The 22177-nt window shown below is 46.4% G+C and overlaps 1 protein-coding gene across 7 annotated transcripts in view; it reads left to right on the top strand.

The window, feature by feature from the left end:
• Window positions 1-22177, top strand: part of RAPGEF1 (Rap guanine nucleotide exchange factor 1) — a 232168-nt gene that overhangs the window by 110275 nt on the left and 99716 nt on the right. The window contains exon 1 of one of the 7 annotated variants that reach the window (XM_033858919.2): window positions 6350-6810. The exons of the other annotated variants lie outside the window; for them this stretch is intronic. Coding sequence (XP_033714810.1) covers window positions 6747-6810 — 64 coding nt within the window. The 5' untranslated portion in view covers window positions 6350-6746. Of the gene's footprint in view, window positions 1-6349; window positions 6811-22177 lie in introns of those variants that run through there. 7 annotated transcript variants of the gene reach the window in all.

Raw genomic sequence — 22177 nt, 5'->3', positions numbered from 1 at the left:
GACTTTCCCCCGAGTGTTCAAAATAGTACGAAATAAGTGGCAGAGGAGAAAATTACTATTTTTGTTCACTTAAAAAAATAGTTCCTTTCTCTCAATTCCAGGTGGAATTAATAAAATTGAGGGTGTGGGCTTTCTCCCTTTCATATCCTGCAGGCTAGTTCCTGGCCCAGTCCTGACTTTATGTATGTATGTATGTATGTATAGCTGCGTTGGGTCTTCATCGCTGCACGCGGGCTTTCTCTACTTGCGGCGAGCGGGGGCTACTCTTCGTTGCCGTGTGCGGGCTTCTCATTGCGGTGGCTTCTCTTGTTGCAGAGCACGGGCTTTAGGCGCGTGGGCTTCAGTAGTTGCGGCACGTGAGCTTCAATAGTTGCGGCTCGCGGGCTCCAGAGCACAGGCTTAGTAGTTGTGGTGCACGGGCTTAGTTGCTCTGTGGCATGTGGAATCCTCCCGGACCAGGGCTCGAACCTGTGTCCCCTGCATCGGCCACTGCGCCACCAGGGAAGTCCCCAGTCCTGACTTTAGAAAGTACAACAAATAAGCAGCTTCTTCTTTAAAAGTCTGGATGCTGATTTAGCAGCGAGGACTCTGCCTTAATTGCCCTTCCTTTAGTGAACCAGCATCGTCTGCCAGGGTCCCTGAAAAACCCAGAAGCTTTCTCATGGGGGTGCCTTGGAATTGGAGGTTCTGCCCCCTGTATTTTGCAGGTTAGGTCACACCCCAAGAAAGATGGACTGGCAGACTTTACAGTTCATTCTGTAGAGTGTCAGTTCTGGGCCTGCCTGGACAGAAACAAAGTAGCCTTGTGTGCGATACAGTATCAATATTCAGTGAGGATTAGTACTTTGTTGTTGTTGACACACCCCTGCCAGAAGTAAGGCAGCCCGCGAGCTGTGGAAAAACACCAGACTGGGATCCAGTGATTAGGGTTGTCTGGCTGTCTGTGAAACCGTGGGGAAATGTCTTTCCCTCAGAATGAGGAACCTCAGTTTCCTTGTTTTGGAACGAGAGGGTTGGACTAGCTCTGTGGATCTTAACCTTTTGGAACTCTTTGAGACTGTAATGAAAGCCATGGACTTCTCTTCCCAGAAAAATGAACACACGTGATTTGGTCAACACTTTAGGCGCCCCCTGAAGCCCATGAGATGAAACCCTGGACCTCTAAGGCTCTGCTGCCTCTGACCCGCATCCACCTCCCCCGTTCTCATACCTCCAGCTGCACAGGGCCTTTGCACATGCTGCTCCTGCCCAGAATGCTTTTCACCCATTTGCTTGGTCAGCTCCTGCTCATCCTTTGAGTCTCACCCTTCCCTGACCTCCCAGATTAGATTAGGTTGCCCTGCTAGACATGTTCCCCTCCCGGAACTTCTCAGCATTGATTACAGTGGTAACTAAGTGATTCTTTGCTCATGTTGTTTGATTCTCCCTAAACTCCACGTCGGCATTTGTCGGATGAATCTGAGGCCTCTCAGGCCATGGCATTCTGAGACTGATCTGTGAGTGTGCAAGAGTGTCGTAAGAGAACCCCGGTCTGTGTTTCCTGTGATGCAGTACTCGAGATGTGCCTTCGCCTTCAGTGATTTCCGCAGCGCTGGGCGGGAATGTCACTTCAAAGCAGGGACTAGGGCACCCAGAAGACTGACTCCCAGACTTTTTGCCTCAGTGCTCTGCTGGCCTGACCTCCAGGCTGGTCATTGCCCTTTGTTTATACTCTGGACTGAGCTGGAACTCCCACTTTGGAACATTCCCACAGTGCTTGGTGCTTCCTTGTATTGTTGTATTTTTCTCTGGAGGGGAAGTGACCAACATCAGACTTTCCTCCCAGCACACAAATTCCATGCACAAAGCTTCATGTCAGCTACTGGGCACCGGCTCCAGAGCCCAGCTTCCATCTCCTGCCCGCACACCTGGGGGCGGGGTGGGGAGGAGGTGGTGAAGGTGCACACTACGGCGATCACTGGCCTTCCCCTTCTGAGCAGTGAGCAGTGCCTTGCAGGACTCCCTGACGCAGGTTTCTTCTCAATCCAGTTGCATCTTGCATTGAGGACAGGACTCTGTAAAATGTTTCAAACTTCAGTAACCACAGTGTTACCTCCTTGGTTTATGTCGCTTGCATTCCATAATCAAAAAAGTATTCTGATGATACAAGTGTTTGGAAGTGAAATATTATTTTATTTGCGCTAAGGGAATGAGTTATTTATCAGAATGTTGCAATGGATCTTACTGGGATATTTAAAAAAACAAAAAAATCTCTGTGACGGTAAATAATTTTTCTTTAATGTATTGTCTCTAAAGCTGGATGTTCATAGATAACGAAATTAAAAAGAAAAAAAAACCAGCAACGGTAACTATTCTTTAAGTGTGCCAAGCACCTTTAAAACATTTTATTTAAGCTTTAGACTGCCTATGAAGTAGGCAGCATATTAGTACATACTTTACAGAGGTGAAAAAATCAGGTCCAGGAGGTGAAGTTCCTGTCGCCCTGATGGAAAGTGCCCACATAAAGATTCAGACTGGCTCAGCTCTCCTCCAGAGCCAGCACTTTCCACTCCTCCACCGCCTTGTCCCTCTGGTCAGGAGGAAGAGGTAGGAGGTTTCCCGGCCAAGAATTAAAACTCTTGGGCTGGATCTGGCTCTCTCACTGAGTGTGTAGCCTTGACCCCCGCCCTGCCCTGCCCCAGGCTTTTAGGAGGAGATGATTTTGTCAGTCTGTGTCCTTAGGCCCTACCCTTCTGTGAGTCCGTGATTTGGGGCTTGCAGTAGTAATACCTCAGGAGTAACTTGGTAACACGCGGTCTGACTGAAAGCAGTCCATGTACCCACAGCACCCTCGGAGGATTTGCGTGGAGACACGTGGTGCTGGCCATGCGGTGAGCTTTCCACTTCTGGTGGTCTTTCACTTTTGATTCGTCTCATCTGTTTGAGTCCCATGTTGTCTCCCTAAGGTGTGGACTGGATGGGTCACTTGCCCATCTTGGATGGTGAGCATATTCACCCTTGGGGACAACTCTGGAAGACACTTTTTCTGAGATGAGAATTAGGGAGGAATTCTTAAAAATAGGTGATTCGATTTATCTTCCCCAACCCCCAGCCCCCATCCAGTTCACACAGAATCATTTTGGGAGGCCGTGGTTACCCTAGAAGCAGTTTAACCACAGGGTCCTCACTTCAGAGCTGCTCTCAAGGAAATTTCTAGTTTGTTTGGAAGGTTCATCAGAAAATTAGCTGTTAGAATGTGGCAGCCCCTAGCTGAGAAATGGCAGCGTCGGCCTTGAGCCCAGGTTTCCCTGGTGACCTGTTGTTCTGTGTGCACGCAGGCACATGGGGAACTGACCCAAACCCAGTTCCTGACTTCAAAGGCTTTACAGACTAGTGGGGATAAAAAAGATACGGATGAAACTCCAGGTTGGGGACTTTGCCTGAGCTGAGGGGTGGGGAAGGTGGATGAAACAGCACTCGGCAGGGCCCACACCTCTGGCGCTTGCAGGAAGGAGAGTTCATTTATGGATTAGAAACTCCGTTTGGGCTTCCCTGGTGGAGCAGTGGTTAAGAATCCACCTGCCAATGCAGGGAACATTGGTTCGAGCCCTGGTCCGGGAAGATCCCACATGCCGCAGAGCAACTAAGCCCATGCATCACAACTACTGAGTCTGCGCTCTAGAGCCCGCGAGCCACAACTACTGAGCCCACGTGCCACAACTACTGAAGCCCTTGTGCCTAGACCCCGTGCTCTGCAACAAAAGAAGCCACCGTGATGAGAAGCCCGCGCACCACAACGAAGAGTAGCCCCCACTCACCGCAACTAGAGAAAGCCCACGCACAGCGACGAAGACCCAATGCAGCCAAAAATAAAATAAAAATAAATAAATTTATTAAAAAAAAAAAAAGAAACTCCTGTTAACACATTGTAGGGTGTGTTTGCGGGGGAGGGGGGCGGGGAGCCTTCATTTGTTTATTCCTTCATCTGTCTGCCCATTTGTTCAGTAGTTATTAAGCACCTGCTGTGCGTGGGTATTCTGCTGGTGCTGGGCGGCATCGTGTGCAGAGCATTTGACAAGTTAAAACTTTCTTTAGGTGAAAAGAGACATTAAGATGCAGGTTCAAAAGTAGAGCCTTTTTGATCTATTATGCTTTTGTAGATATTTTGAACTAAATGTCTTCTGGAAGAAATGAGGTCAGATATAATATCTGGCATTGCAGACTTGCCTAAGGAAAATTGTTACGGTTTTTGGAAGGAAACGGAAGTCTCTTCAGAGTGTACCGAAAGGGTGGGGTGTTTGCTGATGGAGTTGGGGTGGGTGCTGAACTTGAATTGGATCTTTTACCAGCTCTTAGGTTTCAGCGGCCCCCTCTGGCACGGTTGGGGTGCGAGCCTTTGCTCTTTTGCAGTTTGTGGTTGCAGTTTGATTGGAAGGTGAGTTCATCGTATGGTGTGAGGGAAGCGGGGTTGGCCGTGGCCTTCACTGAAGCATTTGCTCTCTTTCCTACCTGTCATTGGAGGAGTGAAACAGACCCGTGCTACTTGCTTTAAGAAGTTTGGAATCTCAGGCTGTGATTTTGTAAAAATGATTTCTGTGTTGGTAGATCAAATAGGAAACCTTAAGATCTTGTAGAGATTTGGATTTGGCTTCATTCATTTTGCATACATTGGCAGGATTATTTCTGTTTCCCTCAGAATGGGCAGTGGCTGGTGCAGCACGCTGGCCGTGGCCCTGGGAGTGGTAACAGAGCACACTGAACAGTTGGAGCACTAGTGCATTTAGTGCCTCTCGAACTCCATTTCTTTGGTTCTGTGGGTCTTTTTTGGAATACTGTCTTTAAATTTTACTCTGGCTCCCACCTTGTACCCTCCAACCCCAATAGAACGAAATTCACTGTGATTATGTGCCTTTGGCTAAATTGTCTGAAGCCAGATATCGGCCATCTGAGCTAATACAGTTTCACAGTCAAAGAGTATTACGGTGTTGGTGATAACGATTTACCAAGGGATTCCTAAGTGTCCCTTTTATTTGGTCCTCATTATGTTGCAGGAAGGGGGACCCCTTCCAGGGCCCGAGACTGAGCTCTTGTCTAACACTCGGAAATGAACTGTCCGAGGAGACACATGTGCTGACAAAGCAAGGGACTTTATTGGGAAGGGGCGCCTGGGCGGAGAGCAGCAGGGTAAGGGAGCCCAGGAAGACTGCTCTGCCACGTGGCTCGCAGTCTCGGGGTTTATGGTGATGGGGTGAGTTTCCGGGTTGTCTCTGACCAATCATTCTGACTGAGGGTCCTTTCTGGTGGCACGTGCAACCACTCAGCCAAGATGGATTCCAGCGAGGAGGATTCTGGGAGGTTGGTAGGACATGTGGACTGGCGTCTCTTCTCTCTCCTTTTGACCTTTCCCCTATTCTTCTGGTTGGTGGTAGCTTGTTAGTTCCCTGTTCCTTACCAGGATCTCCTGTGGTAAAATAACTTATGCACATTGTTACTGTCTTTGCCTGGCCAGGGCCGGGCAGTTTCAGTCAGTGTTTTCCCCTAACCATTACAGCCGGGGAGGTGGGACTACTGGCATTATGCCCAATTAACAGATGAGAAAACTGAGAAAACTATGCTCTGTTGGCAGAGGCAGAATTTGAACCCAGGTGGTTGGTCCTGCAGCCAGTCTCACCCACTGCATGTGCTCCAGGGATTCTTTAAGAGCTTTTCTACCCTCAAACTCTGGTATCTAAATCAATGAAATCTTTCCACGTACCTTGCCATTTTCTTTGTTTTTACCAAAAAGCATATGATTTCATGCCCTTCTTTCTTCCAGGAAACCTGTTGTTCAGAATTTAGGTGGTGCCACATTTTCTCCAGAAAAATTAATTCCAAAATAGAGTGTAAGATTGGAGCTTGAGGTTACAAACTCCTAGCTGCTTGTCCTCTGAGGTCTTTTCTTCTTTGGAAACTAAAGTGCAGTTTGCATTTTGATGTTTGTTTGTTTTTCCCTTGGAAACACAGGATTAATGAAGTCAGCTTGTTTTCTCTCTGATGGAACTTGTCACCTGATGCACACTGGTCTGAGGGCCAGAATCCTTAAATAGAAGGTGTGATGTTAGGGTCTCTGTGAAAATGTTTCTTGGGCTTCCCTGGTGGCGCAGTGGTTGAGAGTCCGCCTGCCGATGCAGGGGACACGGGTTTGTGCCCCGGTCCGGGAGGATCCCACATGCCACCGAGCGGCTGGGCCCGTGAGCCATGGCCGCTGAGCCTGCATGTCCGGAGCCTGTGCTCCGCAGCGGGAGAGGCCACAACAGTGAGAGGCCCGCGTACCGCCAAAAAAAAAAAAAAGTTTCTTGTGGCACCCCCCCAAATTGGTCTATTTTTAACTTTCAGTTTTTTGATCATCTCATTTCCCACTCCTCCCCCAAAGAAAAGCAGTGTCCAAAGTGTTTGGAAATTAATCTGAGGCTGCTGTGCCAATGAGTAACAGACTGTCAAAGGAGGGCGGAGGAAGAGCTTCCTAGTATAGACGTACCGAGACCCACCGCGATAACAAGCCTTTTATTCTGATTTCCTTCCTGGGAGTGAAGGGAGTTTGAAAGGCAGAGGCAAGGACCTTCCAGAGTAGAGTTCAGGTTTTTCTTGTGAGGATTTACCAGGGCTCACCGCTGGGTGATTGGGATGTCTGAGAGATGAATCCCCTTCCAGCTAGTGACTTGGTCCGTATTCGCTGTTCAACAAAGACACCTGGGCTTGGAAGGGCCCTGTGATCCTCTGGCTTTAGAATGGGCAATGCTATTGAAAAACAGAAGCCCCTGAAACGAAGCCATCTGTGCCCCTGGAAACAAGGTAAGAAGGCCCTGTGCTTCATCTCCAGGAGGAAGGAAGGAGGCAGCCTTCTGTTGGGAAACTTTGGTTTAAAACCAGACCTGAAACTGCTTGGGGAAATACCTTTCATCAGAAAATGCTTGCAGTTCAGCATATTTTAAAGAAAATTAACAGGCAGTTCTCCTAAGGAATAAAGCGATTTGCATCTCAATGTGATGGCCTGGCTTGGCTGAGAACTTAGTTCAGTTTGAGATTTTTATTTAGTACAGCATACGTCCGTTGGTTGAAAATTTTCAGCTTTAAAAAATATCCCAAGGGGCTTCCCTGGTGGCGCAGTGGTTGAGAGTCCACCTGCCGATGCAGGGGATGCGGGTTCGTGCCCTGGTCCGGGAGGATCCCACATGCTGCGGAGCGCCTGGGCCCGTGAGCCATGGCCGCTGAGCCTGCGCGTCCGGAGCCTGTGCTCCGCAGCGGGAGAGGCCACACAGTGAGAGGCCTGCGTACCGCAAAAAAAAAAAAAAAAAAGATATCCCAAGTAAAAATTTTGATATCCAGGAGTTTGAATCTTTTGTGACAGTTTGGTTTAGAGAATGTTATTAATAGCTTTTAAATATATAGCGCCTTTCTTCCAAAGAGTTCAAAGTACCTTCTATTAAAAAAAAAAACAAGTCTCATATTTATCAATCCTAGATGTCTGTGACACGGGACAGCAACACCTGTTAAAACCTACTCGGTGTCACTCAGGCTTGTGTTAGCGTCAGCTTTGAGGAGGAGAAAGCCAGAGGGGCCACACGGCAGTATGCAGCCCCAGGCAGGGCCTTTGGGTCTTCCAGTGCACTCGGCTGCCCTTTTCACTGTTATTAACCTAGCAGACCAGCAGTTCGCAGACCCGGCAGGCACCAGAATACCAAAGATGGTGCCCACAGGACTTCATCAGGTATTGGCTCTTTTATCTCCACTTGCCAAAAAGGGTGGAGATAGCACCTGACCTGTAGCAAGACAGTTTGAGCGCAAGCGTATGTATGGGTGTGTGTTTATGAACAGAAAAAATAAACTGGAAGAAAATGCATGGGAATGTTAATAATAGTTGTCTTTTGTGGTCAGATTATATATAATTTTTTTTCTTCTTAATAGGGAAAAGTAGGTCGGATGCTAATTTACCGTTCGGTTCCAGCCCCTCTGACTTTCCATCAGTCATTCATTCTTTGTCCAACAAGTTACTTTGAAAAAGGTATTCCTTACTGGTCCTTGATCAAATCCTGGTGTGAACAAAACAGTAATAAAAGACATTTGGGGGACAGTTCAGGAAATTTCAGTATGAACTGCGTGGTAGATGATATTTGGGAACTGTTGTCTATGTTATTACGTGTGATTATGGTAATGAGTCATGTAGGAGAATGTCCTTTTTGGGGTTGTCATGCTGAAGTATTCAGGGCTAAAGGGTTATGCTGGCTATAATTTTACTCTAAAATGGTTCAGGTGACTGAATGAACACATACATACAGATAAGAAAAACAGGATCATTTTAACAACTGTTAGAATCCAGGTTATGCATATATGAGGTTTGTTATATTTTCTTTAATGTACTTTACTCATTTGGGGGAGAAAAACATTAAAAAAAAAGCAGTTGCTGCTTACATCATAGTACCTTGTCCTTCAGAAGAATGAATCTTAGCAGACATGGGTATTTACTGGTGGGTCAGGATGTAACACTCTTTCAGTGCCATGTGACCTGGTATCTCCAGCCACCAAGAAGAAAATTGGCATTGATCCAATAACTCAAATCACTTTTATAACAGGAATTTAATATTTTACTTACTTTTAAGTTGTCTCTGGTTTTCCTTAGAAAACGTGTGAGTTAAAACTTCTTAATACTTCCATAGGAAGCAGCTGGGCTTACAGACAAAAATTAAAGCTTTTGTGTTTTGTTGTGTTGTTTAGTTGTGTTCAGAAATTTAAATGAGAGGAGTTGATAGTAGGGATTTCAGGATCCACAGTGAATTGGGGATAAAAAGAAGAGCAATTAATTGCCCCTGATTTCTAAGTCTTCACAGATCCCATTTACCAGGGCCGTGTCTCTGCCAGTGTAGGGATTTGTTGGTTTGAGCAGGGTAGACCCTGGACCCGCAGTTTGTTCTCCAGTCCAAGGATCCACAATAACAATGGTGTGGAGTTTATTTATTCTTCACAGTTTGTCTGTTTGTCTTTAAAGGTTGTTTGTATTTTGGAACTGGGATTTTGGAACAATGGTTAGGAATGATTTAGTGCAGGGGTCCCCAGCCCCTGGGCCACGGACCAGTGTCGGTCCTCGGCCTGTTAGGAACTGGGCCGCACAGCAGGAGGTGAGCGGTAGGCGATTGAAGCTTCATCTGCTCTGCATCGCTCACGTTACTGCCTCAACCATCCCCCCTCACCCCCTACCACCACCACCCCCACCCCCCACCCCCGCCCAGGTCTGTGGAAAAATTGTCTTCCGCGAAACGGGTCCCTGGTGCCAAAAAGGTTGGGGACCACTGATTTAGTGGATCCCAACCACCACCCTGACCCTGATGGGAGTGCATTTTTCGAAGTCCAAGCTCAGTGGATGACTGATGGCACCAGGCTCTAGAGCAAGCAGCATGATATCCTTGTCTGCTTTAGGGGCAAGTGAAACTGGGGCACGTCCTTGTGTGCATTTGCTGCAGGCAGCTGGAACTGCCCAGCCTGCCCCTGACTTCTGTCCGGTCTGTGTGTTGACCTGCGATGGCAGACTTTAACCAGAGCCAGACAGTCGTGATTAGGAAGGTCAAATGCAGAATAAATTCTGAAGGGACATTTAAAGGAAATCATTATCTGCCTTTTGGATCATTTGTGTTTCTGTTTCCATGTTGTAGACCTGGAAAGTTAAAAAACTGAGGTGACAGAATACTAGTTTGAGAAACATGAATCTCACTTCTGCTTGGTGTCACCCTAAAGAGCATTTTACATCTAATAGAGAAATGTCTAATGATTTTAAACAGTGTGGGACGTGCATCCTTTGAAGGGACCAACATTATACTCTCTTATAGTTCTAGTTTTTCTTATAGCTTTCAGAACCCGAAACATAAGAAAGAAACGGTACTGCCTTTATTGGTTTTTACAATAATGAATGCTTGCAGTGGTTGATAAATTTAAGTCATTTGCGTTTCCATAGTGAGTTCTAGCAGGCCCTGTCCAAAAAAATAGGATGGGAGGTAGGATAAGGCAGTGGCTTCCTATGATCCCGAGTGGTCCATCCAGCCAGAGCTCTGCTGCCCCTGACTTTCTGTCTGACCTTGAACAAGTGAATTTTGTAATCCCAGATCGTTTCCCCACTGTCCTTACCTCCAGTGGCCTTCAAATGACTACATTCCAGCCCTCACCACAGGGATGGGCCGGTGGAGGGCCGATGGGGGGGGGGGGGGGTCTGTTTACTACAGTACCTGACCAGAAACCTGAGGGCTGTCTCTTGGGATCATTGTTCTGTCCTCCATACTAGCACAGCGTATGGCACTTGGTGCCCTCCGTGAGTGCACTCGGTAACCAAACTGAGTGCTGCCTGGCCTCCAGTGCTACCACGGGTATACATGAGGTCCGAAAGGTGCAGCGTGGTTCCTGGTGCATGGTAGGTGCTCAGTAAATGGTATCTACCAGTGCTGGCGGGTGTGTGGTGGAAACGTTCCTTCTTTGCCTTTCTCTGCCCAAAGTAGAGGCGTCGAGGGATGAAAACAGGTACACCCTCCTCTGTCCCACAGCAAGTCTGAATTTACAAAGACTAAGTAAATTTATTGATGATTGTTCACGCTGCAAAAGATTGCTTCACAAAAGGCACTTAAATCACAGTCGGCATTTCGTTATTGACTCATTGACCCAGGCACCTGGGGAAACCTTCAATTGAGAGCTAAATCGAACTGCTCTGAAATATACCTACTATCCCGTCCAGTGCTCTCAAAAGAATTCAAGACAAATACCGTATGCTAACACATATATATGGAATCTAAGGGGAAAAAAATGTCATGAAGAACTTAGGGGTAAGACGGGAATAAAGACACAGACCTACTAGAGAATGGACCTGAGGATATGGGGAGGGGGAAGGGTGAGCTGGGACTAAGTGAGAGAGTGACATGGACATATATACACTACCAGACGTAAAATAGATAGCTAGTGGGAAGCAGCCGCATAGCACAGGGAGATTAGCTCGGTGGTTTGTGACCACCTAGAGAGGTGGGATAGGGAGGGTGGGAGGGAGGGAGACGCAAGAGGGAAGAGATATGGGAACATATGTATATGTATAACTGATTCACTTTGTTATAAAGCAGAAACTAACACACCGTTGTAAAGCAATTATACTCCAATAAAGATGTTTAAAAGAATTCTTTGTTTCTTCTGGTCTTTTTTTTTCATGAATAACTTGAAGGGTTGCTTACAGTGGTCATTTTGGCTTTTGGGAATATAACACGGGCGAAAGTTTCCTTGGGAATTAAAAATTGCAGCGGTAGTTGCAAATAGAATTGTTATCTCCTTCAGAAATCCCAGCAGCTCAGGGCCATACCGGCCTGGTAAATGGAAACGTTAATGATTTGCATGTTTGTACACAGCTGGGTGTGAGCAAATGAAATTAACACCCTCGGTGGAAGAGCTGAGGCTGAAGTGTCTTTCCCAGGCCTGGGCTGACTGTGGGCTTAGCAAGGCTGGGAAGGAGATTGCCTGGTTGGGTGGGGGTGGGGACTCAAGGATTTGCATAAATTCCACATGCTCTCTGGTTCCTGTGCTGTGGGGGCGGATTTATAATTGTTTGGATTCCAGTCAGCAAGGGCGCTTAGACTTGCCTCTACAAGCTTGTACCTAGCTAGGTAGTCAAGAAGCATCTGGGGCCGCTGGATGCCTGTGTGCCAGATCATTAATATTGACGGCTTTTCTGGCCAGAGCTGGAGCCGGCCTACCTACCCCCATGCATTATGTGGTCTGATTCCATTGCTGTGGGGCTGCAGTGCTCCAGAATGTGCAAGGGCTGGGGCTGCACGCCAGTCACCTGAATCAGGGCCTTCTAGCTGAGTGAGGCGAGCCACATGACTTCACGTTTCCAAGCTTGTTTCCTAGTCTCCACGTGAGATTAATAATAATGCCTACCTCGAACGACTGTGGCGCGAAATTAAATAATTCACGTGAAGGGTTTATAGCCCTTAGCGTACACAAGCACTTAATGAATCATAGTCTTTCTTGTTATCACATGTTGCATAATAGGAAGAAAGAACCCGGCTTTTACCACATCCGCGGGCATGGATCATGGGCCCAGATCTGTCCCAATCCCAGCTAGCAGCGTGAGTTTGGCTAACTCTACCCATTTCCTTCTCTCAGTTGAAGGGATCACATACATGCCAGATGATCTCAGAGGTGCCTTGTGGGCTGTGAATCAGGGACCATCAGCACTCATCACTGCTGTTCATATCTGCAAACTCCCCTGCTGTTCAGTACCTGCAGAAAGCATCAGTTCTGCTGAACAGCATGGTCACAGGGGCGTTTTTATGGTGTTGAATTTCTTTGAAAATAGTTACTGCAGGACCAGACATAGCTGAGCTATTCCTAGTTAACTAGAATATTGAACTAAGCAGGACAGTCCATTTTCCCATCCTGAATAATGCTGAAAAGTTTTTTCATTATTACATAGTGGTTAAGAGCCTGTACACTGGAGCCCAGATGCCCCGGTTGACTCCTTGCTTCCCCACTTCTAGCTGGCTAGGTGTGAGGGTCAAGGGGTTTATACATGTAAAGTGCTTAGAACAGTACCTGGCACGTAGTATATGTCCAGTAAGTGTTTATTAGTGTTGTTATTTTTAGGCTAAGTACAGAGAAATTTCATTTTATTTTAGTCAAAAAGATGTTATGTTATTAAAGAAGAAATTGGAAAAAAATTGACAAAATGCGAAGAAGAAAATGCATATTGAGTGACTAGATCTAAAGGGCCTAAAACCTAGTGAGTGAGCAGAAGAATTAGCTGTTACTGTTCATCTTTTCCAGAGCTGCTGCACATGCATGCATATTTTTCATATGTGGTCTTCAGAGCTACTGTAATGACTGTGACATTCTATCATGTTGCTGTCCCATAACTTATTAAATCATTCACCTGCTGGTGGATATTGAAATTATTTCCCCTTTTTGCTGTTACAGGTAGGGTAACAATAAGTAGCTGTATTCATATATATTTGTGATTTGCTGGATGATTTCCTTGGGATAAGTTCCCAAGGTAAAGTTCCCAGTCCAGGAACCTGCCATGGACTATTGCCATGTTGTTTTCCAGAAGGGATGTATCTGTTAACATTTTCTTGAGTGATGCATAAATTTATCAGTTAGCCACAAGCACATCAGTGTTGAGCATTATCATTTTGAACTTGTTTTTCTTGTGAAACTTAAACTGTATTTACTAGTGCCATCGTGATGAGTTACCTAAAGGCATGGGGCTCAGAGAAGGGAAATGGGAAGTTCAAAAACCATTATGAGGGCTGAGAATCTATTTTTGTTTCAAAATTCTATTTTCCCATGGTCTTTTGCATTGGACTTGGCTCAGTCTCTTTCAAGTGCTGAGTTTCACATAAAAAAAGGCATGAGAAGACTTTATTTAAGGATACTCATTTACCATCACAACTTTTTGTCTTCTGTCTCCCAGGGAGCAACGATTATTAAATACTTTAATGTCCTCACATGAAAGGGACAGAGTGAGCCCAGAAGTGTTATTAATATTTTTAGTGTAATGCTTACTGTTCAGCGGCATGACTAATGACCCAGGGTGACTAATGACCCACCTCTTCCTCTTTACTGTGTCTGTTGAGGGATGATTCGTTACCATTTTCCCCAGATGCTTGTACATCATGGGGCACCAACCCAGTTGTTATTAAAATAGATATACTGCTATTAAACAGCTTGCTTCAAACCTCGCTGCGAGGGCGGCGTGAATCAACAAGTGCAGAGCATCAGGATGTTGATGTAATGAACGAAGATGATGTCCATGCCTGTCCGTTGTGCGGTTCCAAGCCGTGATTGGGTGTGCCCATGCATAGGCTTCAGGGTAGGAGAAGAAGTTTTCAAAGGAAAGGTTATTTAGCATGCTTTTGGCATTGGTCTTGAGCTGGAAGAGAGTGGTAAAAATCTAAAATGATTACCTAATTTTACCAATGGAGAATTGAGGCTTAGAAAGAAGTGAAGCGGCTTGTCTGAAGTCTCACAGCTGGTTTGTGGCTTAGTATCCCCTGTGTTAGGATAGTGATATAACAATGATATATAATAATGTGTGTAACAGTGATATAAAACAATACAGCATATTGCATATATAATGATTATATATTTTATATTTATATTATATATTTACATGTTATAGAATATAACATGTTCAATATGTTGTGTTACAGTACATTATATATTGTGTCTACCATACATAAAGTATGCAATGTGATACAATAACAGATGTAATAATAATACAATAATAATATGTTGGGTATAATGTTAAAAGAATGCTGATAGCTTCCTATATGCCAGGCGTGGTACTAAAAGGTCTGTATACATCATGGGCTTCCATTAATCATTTTTTTTGTTAAGTGAAAGATCAAATGTAGGAAATGGAAACCATAAGTGTGAAGGAATTTTTCTCATGAGAAAGGTAGGGTGTTGTTTTGGGTGTGGTAAGAAAAGGGAAGGAAACTTCTCTTTGTCATCGGATATTTCCAAATTTAGAACAATATCTATCCCTAGCCATTGGTTTTAGGATATGCGTTACCCTGGGAACATGCGTAAGATACATTTCCGTATTTGGCTGTTTCTTTTCCAGCTGTATAGAGGGTGTCACCGCTGTGGAAGATGATAGCAGCGGCCACTGGCCACTTCATAGCTAATTACCTTTTGGCAGTTGCGTATAGGGCACTTGGTTTTGGAAGTCACTTCATGCTGAAATACCCAGATGATTATTTCTGGGGATTTTGTGGTCTGCAGCTGAGGAATGGGCCCCAGGATGGCACATCTGTGTCAGGGGTGGTTACACTTCTTAAAGAGCCAGATAGTGAATATTGTAGGCTTTGGCAGGGCCAGGAGGCACAATCTCTTGATTCCTATTATGTAGGAACTTATATTACCAGCGAAGATGAAACCATTTACAAATGGGAAAACCATTCTTCACTTGCAGGCTATAAACAAGGAATCTGCACAAACAACCAGGAGGCTGGCGGGATTTAGGCTGCAGGCACAAGTTTGCCAACCCCTGACCTATGGGGTCTTTTTGGTTTGGTGCTCTCTGCCATCGTTACTTGGGAACTCAGAAGCAGGTCACTCATCAGTTACCAAAAATATTCACATTTTCAAGCCAGAAAAAGGACTTAAATACCACCCTCCAGGTGACTCATTTTAAAAATTGGGATTACTTAAACTGAGCCTTCTGGTTTGTAGTCTGTCACACACCATTCAGGTCTTCATCTGTAAAAATACTTCTCATCACTACGGTGATAAGAAAGGAGATCATGGAAGGTTTGAAGAACCCGGTGCTTTGCATATAGAGCCTTAAATAGCCTTCCTTTACCACTGAAGGGGGCACTATCCTAAAAACATCCCAAGCTTCTATACTTTCATTCATTCATTGATTGATGGATTTTCATTCGTTCAACAACATTCATTGAATGGGTCCTATGTCAGGCACTGTTCTAGGCACAGGGGGTACCTAATGAAAAATTAAGACATCATTGCCCTCTGAAGTGTATAGTTTAATATAAACAGTAAAATATATAGTCTGTTAGATGACAGGCATCATAGAAAGAGGGCAGGGGAGGGGATAGGAAGTCCAGGACTAGGAGAGGGATTGTTAGTTTTACAGAGGCAGGAAAGGGAGAGTGCTCAGCTGTGAGGAATCGGGGCAGAAGTGCTGAGCCTTCCGGACAAGCGCACTCCAGGAGAAAGGGGAGCTGGTGCAGGGGGCCTGAGCCGACAGGAGGACGTGAGGTCAGCATGGCTGGAGCAGAGGGACTCGGGAGAGACCGGTAACACACGAGGCCAGGGAGAAGCGAATCACGTAGGGCCTTGTAGGTGATGGTAAGGAATTTGAAGGGAGAGCCAGTGGGATTTGCTAAGGGGTAAAGTATCGGGTGTGAGAGAAAAAGAGGTGTTTTGGCCTGAGCATTTTGTTAAAAACGGAAGAGTGCCAGAGGAGCAGATGGGGGCGAGGGGGGAGATGGGGAGTTGTGTTTGGCACAGGTTGAGTTTGAGATGCCTATTAGAGATCTAAAAGGAGGTGGCCGTTAGGCAGGTGAGTGTCACAATCTGGATTTCAGAGAAAACCTAGGCCTTTCTGAGTTTTTGACTTTTGAGACTGGATGAGATTACCAAGGAAGTGAGTTAGAGAAGAGAAGAGGCAAAGGACTGACCCCAGTCAGGGCACTCCAGCATCGGGAGGTTGAGGTGACGAGAAAGGCCCTCTGGTGAGGTAGGAGGAAACTCGGAGACTGGCGCCCCAGGAGCCAGGTGCAGAAAGTGTTAGAGCAGAGGGACCAGCGGTGACAGATGATGCTGATTTGAGCCAAATCACATAAGGACTGAGACTTGACCATGGGATTTAGTAACATGGTGTTCACTGGGGACCTTGACGAGACGTTTCAGTGCAGTGTTGGAGGTGAAAGAGGATGTGAAAGCGAAGGGACAGAGGGGAATTAGACGCAGTGAGCATGCGCGGTTCTTTGAGGAGTTTTGCTGCAAGACAGAGCAAAGACAAGGTGGTAGTTATTGAGGGTAGTGGGGTCAAGGGAGAGCTTTTCTTAAAGGGAGAAGTAATGGCATGATTGAATGCAGATGTGAATGATCCAGTAGAGAAGGAAGAATTGAGGACTGGGGGCATTACTGGCGAAGAGAAGCTCTAATAGCTTTCGTATTGTGAGTACTGCTGTAGCAGTCAGTCAGTGCTAACACATCACCCCAGTATTTAGTGACCTAACAACGGTTAATTTAGTTCACGATTTGCAAGTGCCAGTTTAGGCTGGGGTCCTGGTCTCAGCTGGGGTCCCTCCTGTGTCTGCCGTCAGCTGCCAGGAAGGCTCATCTCTGCCTCTGGCAGGCAGCCGGGATCACTCACCTGGCAGCTGTCGGCTTCCTAGAGAGCGAGGCGCACACGACCTCCCGAGGCCCAGGGTCGGAACTGGCACAGTGTTGCCTCCACTTCATTTCGTTGGTAAAAGCATGTCCCAACCAGATTCAAGACGGGAGAGAGACCCCATCTCTTGATGGAAGGTCCCTGAAGTCAAGGGTCGGGTTGGTTATACTGTGGCCATTTCTGCAGACGGGCAGCCACAGCTGTCTGTGAGCCGAGTGTATTGCGTTTGAGCCTCACAGAAGTTTTGTGTGGTAGGTAGTGTTTTATCTTCATTTCACAGACGGGGAAACGGGGTCAGTGAGGGTCTGGTATCTTGCTCAATGTCACACAGCTAGTCAGTGGCAGAGTTGGGACCCAAACCTTGGTCTCTCTGGTGTCAGAATCCCTTGCACTCTGTTCTACGTTCCTGAGAGTGTGGGTTTACAAGCAGACCAGAGTGTCGCTTCCTCTCTTTTCTTGTTAGGCAAGGGAATAATATTTTTGAAGATGACTTATCTCATAATTAGAATGGACTGAGGGAGGCGATTATCTTGTGATTTGCATGTTTACTGTGGGGATTGGACAGCTGTATTTATTAGAATCACAGTGAGGTCACAGTTGTGTATGTAATTAGGGCCTTTATTGACACAAATTCATGTCTCCACTGTCAGCTGGACCCTCAGTGCCCTCTGACAGTCTTTGTGCGTGTCCTTGGTCAGGTGACTGTCCTGTTCCTTGTAGCAGCCTGTGCAGATAGTCACCACTGTCTACAAGACCCGATTCAAACCCCCTTTGCCTCCAGGCCTTCTGACTTCCTGTGTCTGCCGTTATCGGTGCCTCTCTCTTTCTGTCCCTGACACAGACACCCTGCCTCTGCTCAGGTCCTCCTCCTTCCAGAACCTGTTGTGATCAACATCTGTCTCCTCAAGCAGCTGGACTTCAAGCTTTCCAAGAGCAGAGTCAAGGTGGAAAAATTAGCCTTAGCATCAGGGAACTTTGGCCCTTCCACTGGTTGTATAGCCTCGGGCAGTCGTTTCCCCTGACGTTCATGAATCTGAGTGGACGAGCTGAGCCATCTTCAGGACCACTCAGGGAGAGTGAGGTCTGCTTATGTTCACATAGAAAGCCCTTGGCCAAGAGCTCCCTTCTCTCTGCAGTGGCTACCAGTGTGTCCCGAGTCCCGTGTGTATCTGACAGCCCTTCTGTTTGCTGCAGGAGCAGCAGCATTCTCTGCCCTGTCGTCATTCCAGTGTCAAAACTTTGTTGGCCCCAGGGCTCGAGCAGCTGCCCTCCACTTAGCTCATTAGGGAAGCAGCTGGAGAGATGGCTGGGCTGGGTGCTGATTCCACAGTCTCAGAAAAGATATTTGGTTGGAAAGCAAAGACCATGGTGAAAATATTTTTTAAAGCTCTCTTTGGATAAAGGGAGCAATAAATGAGTAAGTAGGTTAAATCTAGCATTTCAGGTCTCTATAACCTCGCTTATAGGGAGCCCAGGAGCTTTGCTCTTCTCTGAAGTCCTTGGGTTGGGATTCCAGCAAGCTGGGCAGGAGAGAGAGCTTCCCTGGAGGAGAAGCCTGGGGCCAGTGAGGAGGGCTCCGTGTGTTGGCTGTGCTCTCAGCAGGCTGCAGCTGAGGCATGAAGATTCAGGATGAAGTTGGTCTTTATACTTACATACTTTGCTGTAAGAGTAAATCGTCCTGCTGCTTATTTATCATGTAACCTTGGGGAAATTACATAATTTCTGTCAGCTTTCACTTGCTCATCTGTAAAAATGGAGGCAGCTAATAACCCCTACCTCATAGGGCGTGAGGATGCACAAACGGGGGAGTATTTGGCAGGGAGTTAGCTATGATTGTAACTACTATGTAAAATTCACCTTTGGTCTTATGTTATAAATCACTGACTAAAGAGTTTTCATACTTTCATGGTTACTCTATACTTTCAAGATGTGTCCTTATAGTATTTCTTCTTCAATCATTCATTCACTGAGTTTATATTTATCAACCTTCTACTTATGGGCGAGGTATGGTTGATAGTTTTCTTTCTGCTCAGGTTATGATGAGCTGTTCATTTCTTAGTGGTTGACATTATAGTGACATTCAGAGCTGCAATTTGCAGAGTACCTACTTCAGTAGAGTTGCTTACCTAGGAGTTAGCTTCTAAAGTCAGGGCATAAGGGAAGCATTGCCTGTAGTCAAAATAACCCTTGAAAACCCCTTAAGTCATCTATAATAAACAGTCTGCATTGGGGGAGGGTCATCAAACTTTCTCTATAAAGAGCCATATAGTAAATAATTTGGGCTTTGCAGGCCATGTATGGTCTCTGTCACATAGTCTTCATTTTCTCTTTTACAGCCCTTTAAAATGTAAAAAACCATCTTAGCTCTGGGCCTTTTAAAAACAGGCCTTGGTCTGCATGAATAACTTGTGGTTAGCAGCCTCCAAGATGGCCCCAGAGCGCCCCCCCCCCCCCCCCCCCCCCCCGTAGTCACAAGCCCAGGTGCAGCCCCTCCCCTTTTGTATCAGGGTTGGTCACATGACCAGTAGAAGAATGTGGCAGAAGCATGGATGAGTTGTCACTTCTGACTGTGGGTGGGTTCTGCCTTCCTGCTTCTCTCTTGGATCTGCTGCTCTGGGGAGACCAGCTGCCCTGTTGTGAGGAGAGGCTCACAAGGTGAGGACCTGAGGCCTGCTGCTGACAGCACGGGGAATGAGCTTGGAAATGGCTCCTCCAGCCCTGGTCAAGCCTCAGATGATGCCGCCCTGGCCACACCTGAGACCCTGAGCCAGAACCACCTGGCTCATTTAAATCATTCTGTCTTTAGGTAATTGTAAAATCCTCAGCAGCGCAAGGGGGAACAGTGAGAAATTCTAAAAAATGCCTGCTTGCCTGCAGAGTTTAATCCATTCATTTTTAATATTAAGTGGTTTTTTTTACCAATTATCCATGTCAACAAATCTGTTTATGGCTAGGATAGTTAAGTTACCTGAGAGTATGATGAAGCTCCTCTGGTGGGCCAGACATTGAAATGCACCACTTAATCCCCACAACAACTCTTGCTAAGGTCAGTGTTGAGAGCTCAACGTCTACTCTGATCTGACCCCTTCTAGGCTTTCTCTGACATTCACGATGGCACTCTGCTATAATACAGCAGTGCTCTTGTGATCTGTGGAGAGCTTGTGCTCCCACAACGAATAGCTCCAGATGGCTTTGCTCTTTTTCAGTTTTGCCCAGAGGACCTTCTGTACTAATGGCTCTTCCACAGGCAGCTGGCCATTGACCTGTGTCATGTGGCCTGCCTTAGAAAGATGAGCCAGGCCAATTGGTTCTGGCTCAGGAATTTGAGCCAGGACTCAGAGAGACAATCTAATCACTGGTGGGCACTGGAGCTAAAGAGTCTTAAAGAACTGCAAGTTAAATAGGGCGGACAGGGGTGGCCTCGTTGGGAAGGCGAGATTTGCGTCAAGACTTGGAGGAAGGGAGTTGGCCCAGCAGGTATCTGAGGGACAGACATTCCAGGAGGTGGAATGTCAGGTAGGTGTGTTCAAGGACTAGTGAGGAGGCTGGGATGACTGGAACAGAGAGAGAAGATCCTATCAGGCCTTGAGAGTCATTATAAGGACTTTGACTTTTATCATGAGAGAAATGGGTAGGTGTTGCAGAGTTTTGAGCCGAGTGAAACCATCTGACTTAAGTTTTCCTAGGATCACTCTATTGTGTGTATAGGGGAACAAAGGGGTGCTGGAGCACAGGTAGGGAGCCCTGCTAGAAGGTGCTGTAGTGATCCAGGGAGGCGCAGTGCAAATGATGGAAAGTGGTTGGATCTGAAGGATTTTGAAGATTAGGGCCAACAGGGTTTCCCGACTGCTTGGATAAGGATCGTAGGAGAAAAAGAGGAGTCAAGGATGACTTCAAGGCTTCTGGCCTGAGCAGAATGGAGTTGCCGTCCACTCAGATGGGGAAGGCTGTGGCAGTGATCAGGAGTTCAGTTAGACGTGCCTTCTAGATCTCCAAATGGAAGTACTGAGTGGACAGTTAAATATATGCCTTGAAAGGAGAAAGATCTGGATTAGACGTATAAACTTGGGAGTCTTGGTATAAAGATTGTATTTAAAGTCGCAAGAGTGGACGAGCTCCCTAAGGGAGTGAGCCTGGATGAGGCATGCAGCCGGCGCAGAGGCACCGAAGCAGAGAGAGATGGAGGATGCTGGTTCTGAGCTGCCTTCTTGGTTCTTACCCTTCCTGACGGTTGGATGTTGAGCTTCCCTTGGGTTCCCAGGAGTCTCCTTACACTCATACTTACCTTAAGCCTTCCTTTTTATTTGAACATGATTCATGAGGCTTCTGTCCCTTGCTACCAAAGAGCCATGGCTGAAATGGTGGTATCAGCCCCCTTTACAGGAAGGAAACAGATTCAGAAGTTAAACTTACTCAAGGTTTTACCCAGTGGCCTAACTGGGATTGGTGTCTACATCCCTCTGGCTCCAGTATGTGCAAAGTGTGTGGGATCCCATTGTGGTTCCCTGGCTGTGGATGGCTATTGGGCTGTAGGCAGTGATTAGTGTAATTTGAATGGTTTAAATTGTCTCGTGCAAATTAAGAGGAAGGGCAAGTCCACCCCCACCCCCCCCCCAGCCCCTGTGCTGAGACTGTCATTGGCTTGAGTTTTAAATCTCAGGGGTCCCAATGCAGTGAAAGGAATCGAAGCGTGGGTGGGGAGTTCATCGATTAACTTATTTCTTCATTTTCTATCAACGAATATTTGAGCACCTGCTATGTGAGATACTGTTAGGCACAAACCTTTCCAAACCTGAATTTTTCATCTGAACCACAGAACACAGAATTATTTGAGTGACTGTTTTCTCAGATATTCCAGGGTGGTACACAGCTAGAGTCATTCTAGATGAATAGGAGAATTCAGTTCATCCAACATGCCTTAGGGTCTTAGACTTCATTCTCTCCTCTCAGTTGAGAAAGGCAGAAACTAGAATAGTCCCCAGGTAGATACTAATTACAGACTGACAGATACTATGAAAGAGCAGAGCTGAAGTCGGAAGGGTTAAGTCAGAGTTAACCAGCTGAAATGAGGTGGGCCTTTGGGCGGGGGTGAGCGGGGACACACCACTGTCTGATGAGGAAACACCGTGTGAAGGCCCCAAGGACAAGGTCTGGGGGTGGTGAGAGGACCACTCAGTGGTGGATGACATGTACCTATCCAGTCAAAGCCTTGAGTGTAAGAGCACTGGCAAGCTGAAGAGACACTTGGTGTTTTAAGTGGTATGTGTGTGTATT

This window comes from Tursiops truncatus, chromosome 6 (assembly GCF_011762595.2).
Source record: "Tursiops truncatus isolate mTurTru1 chromosome 6, mTurTru1.mat.Y, whole genome shotgun sequence".
NCBI classification, from domain to species: Eukaryota; Metazoa; Chordata; class Mammalia; order Artiodactyla; family Delphinidae; genus Tursiops; species Tursiops truncatus.
The sequence above is the reverse complement of the archived record's forward strand: the minus strand, read 5'-3'. Positions and strand labels throughout refer to the sequence as shown.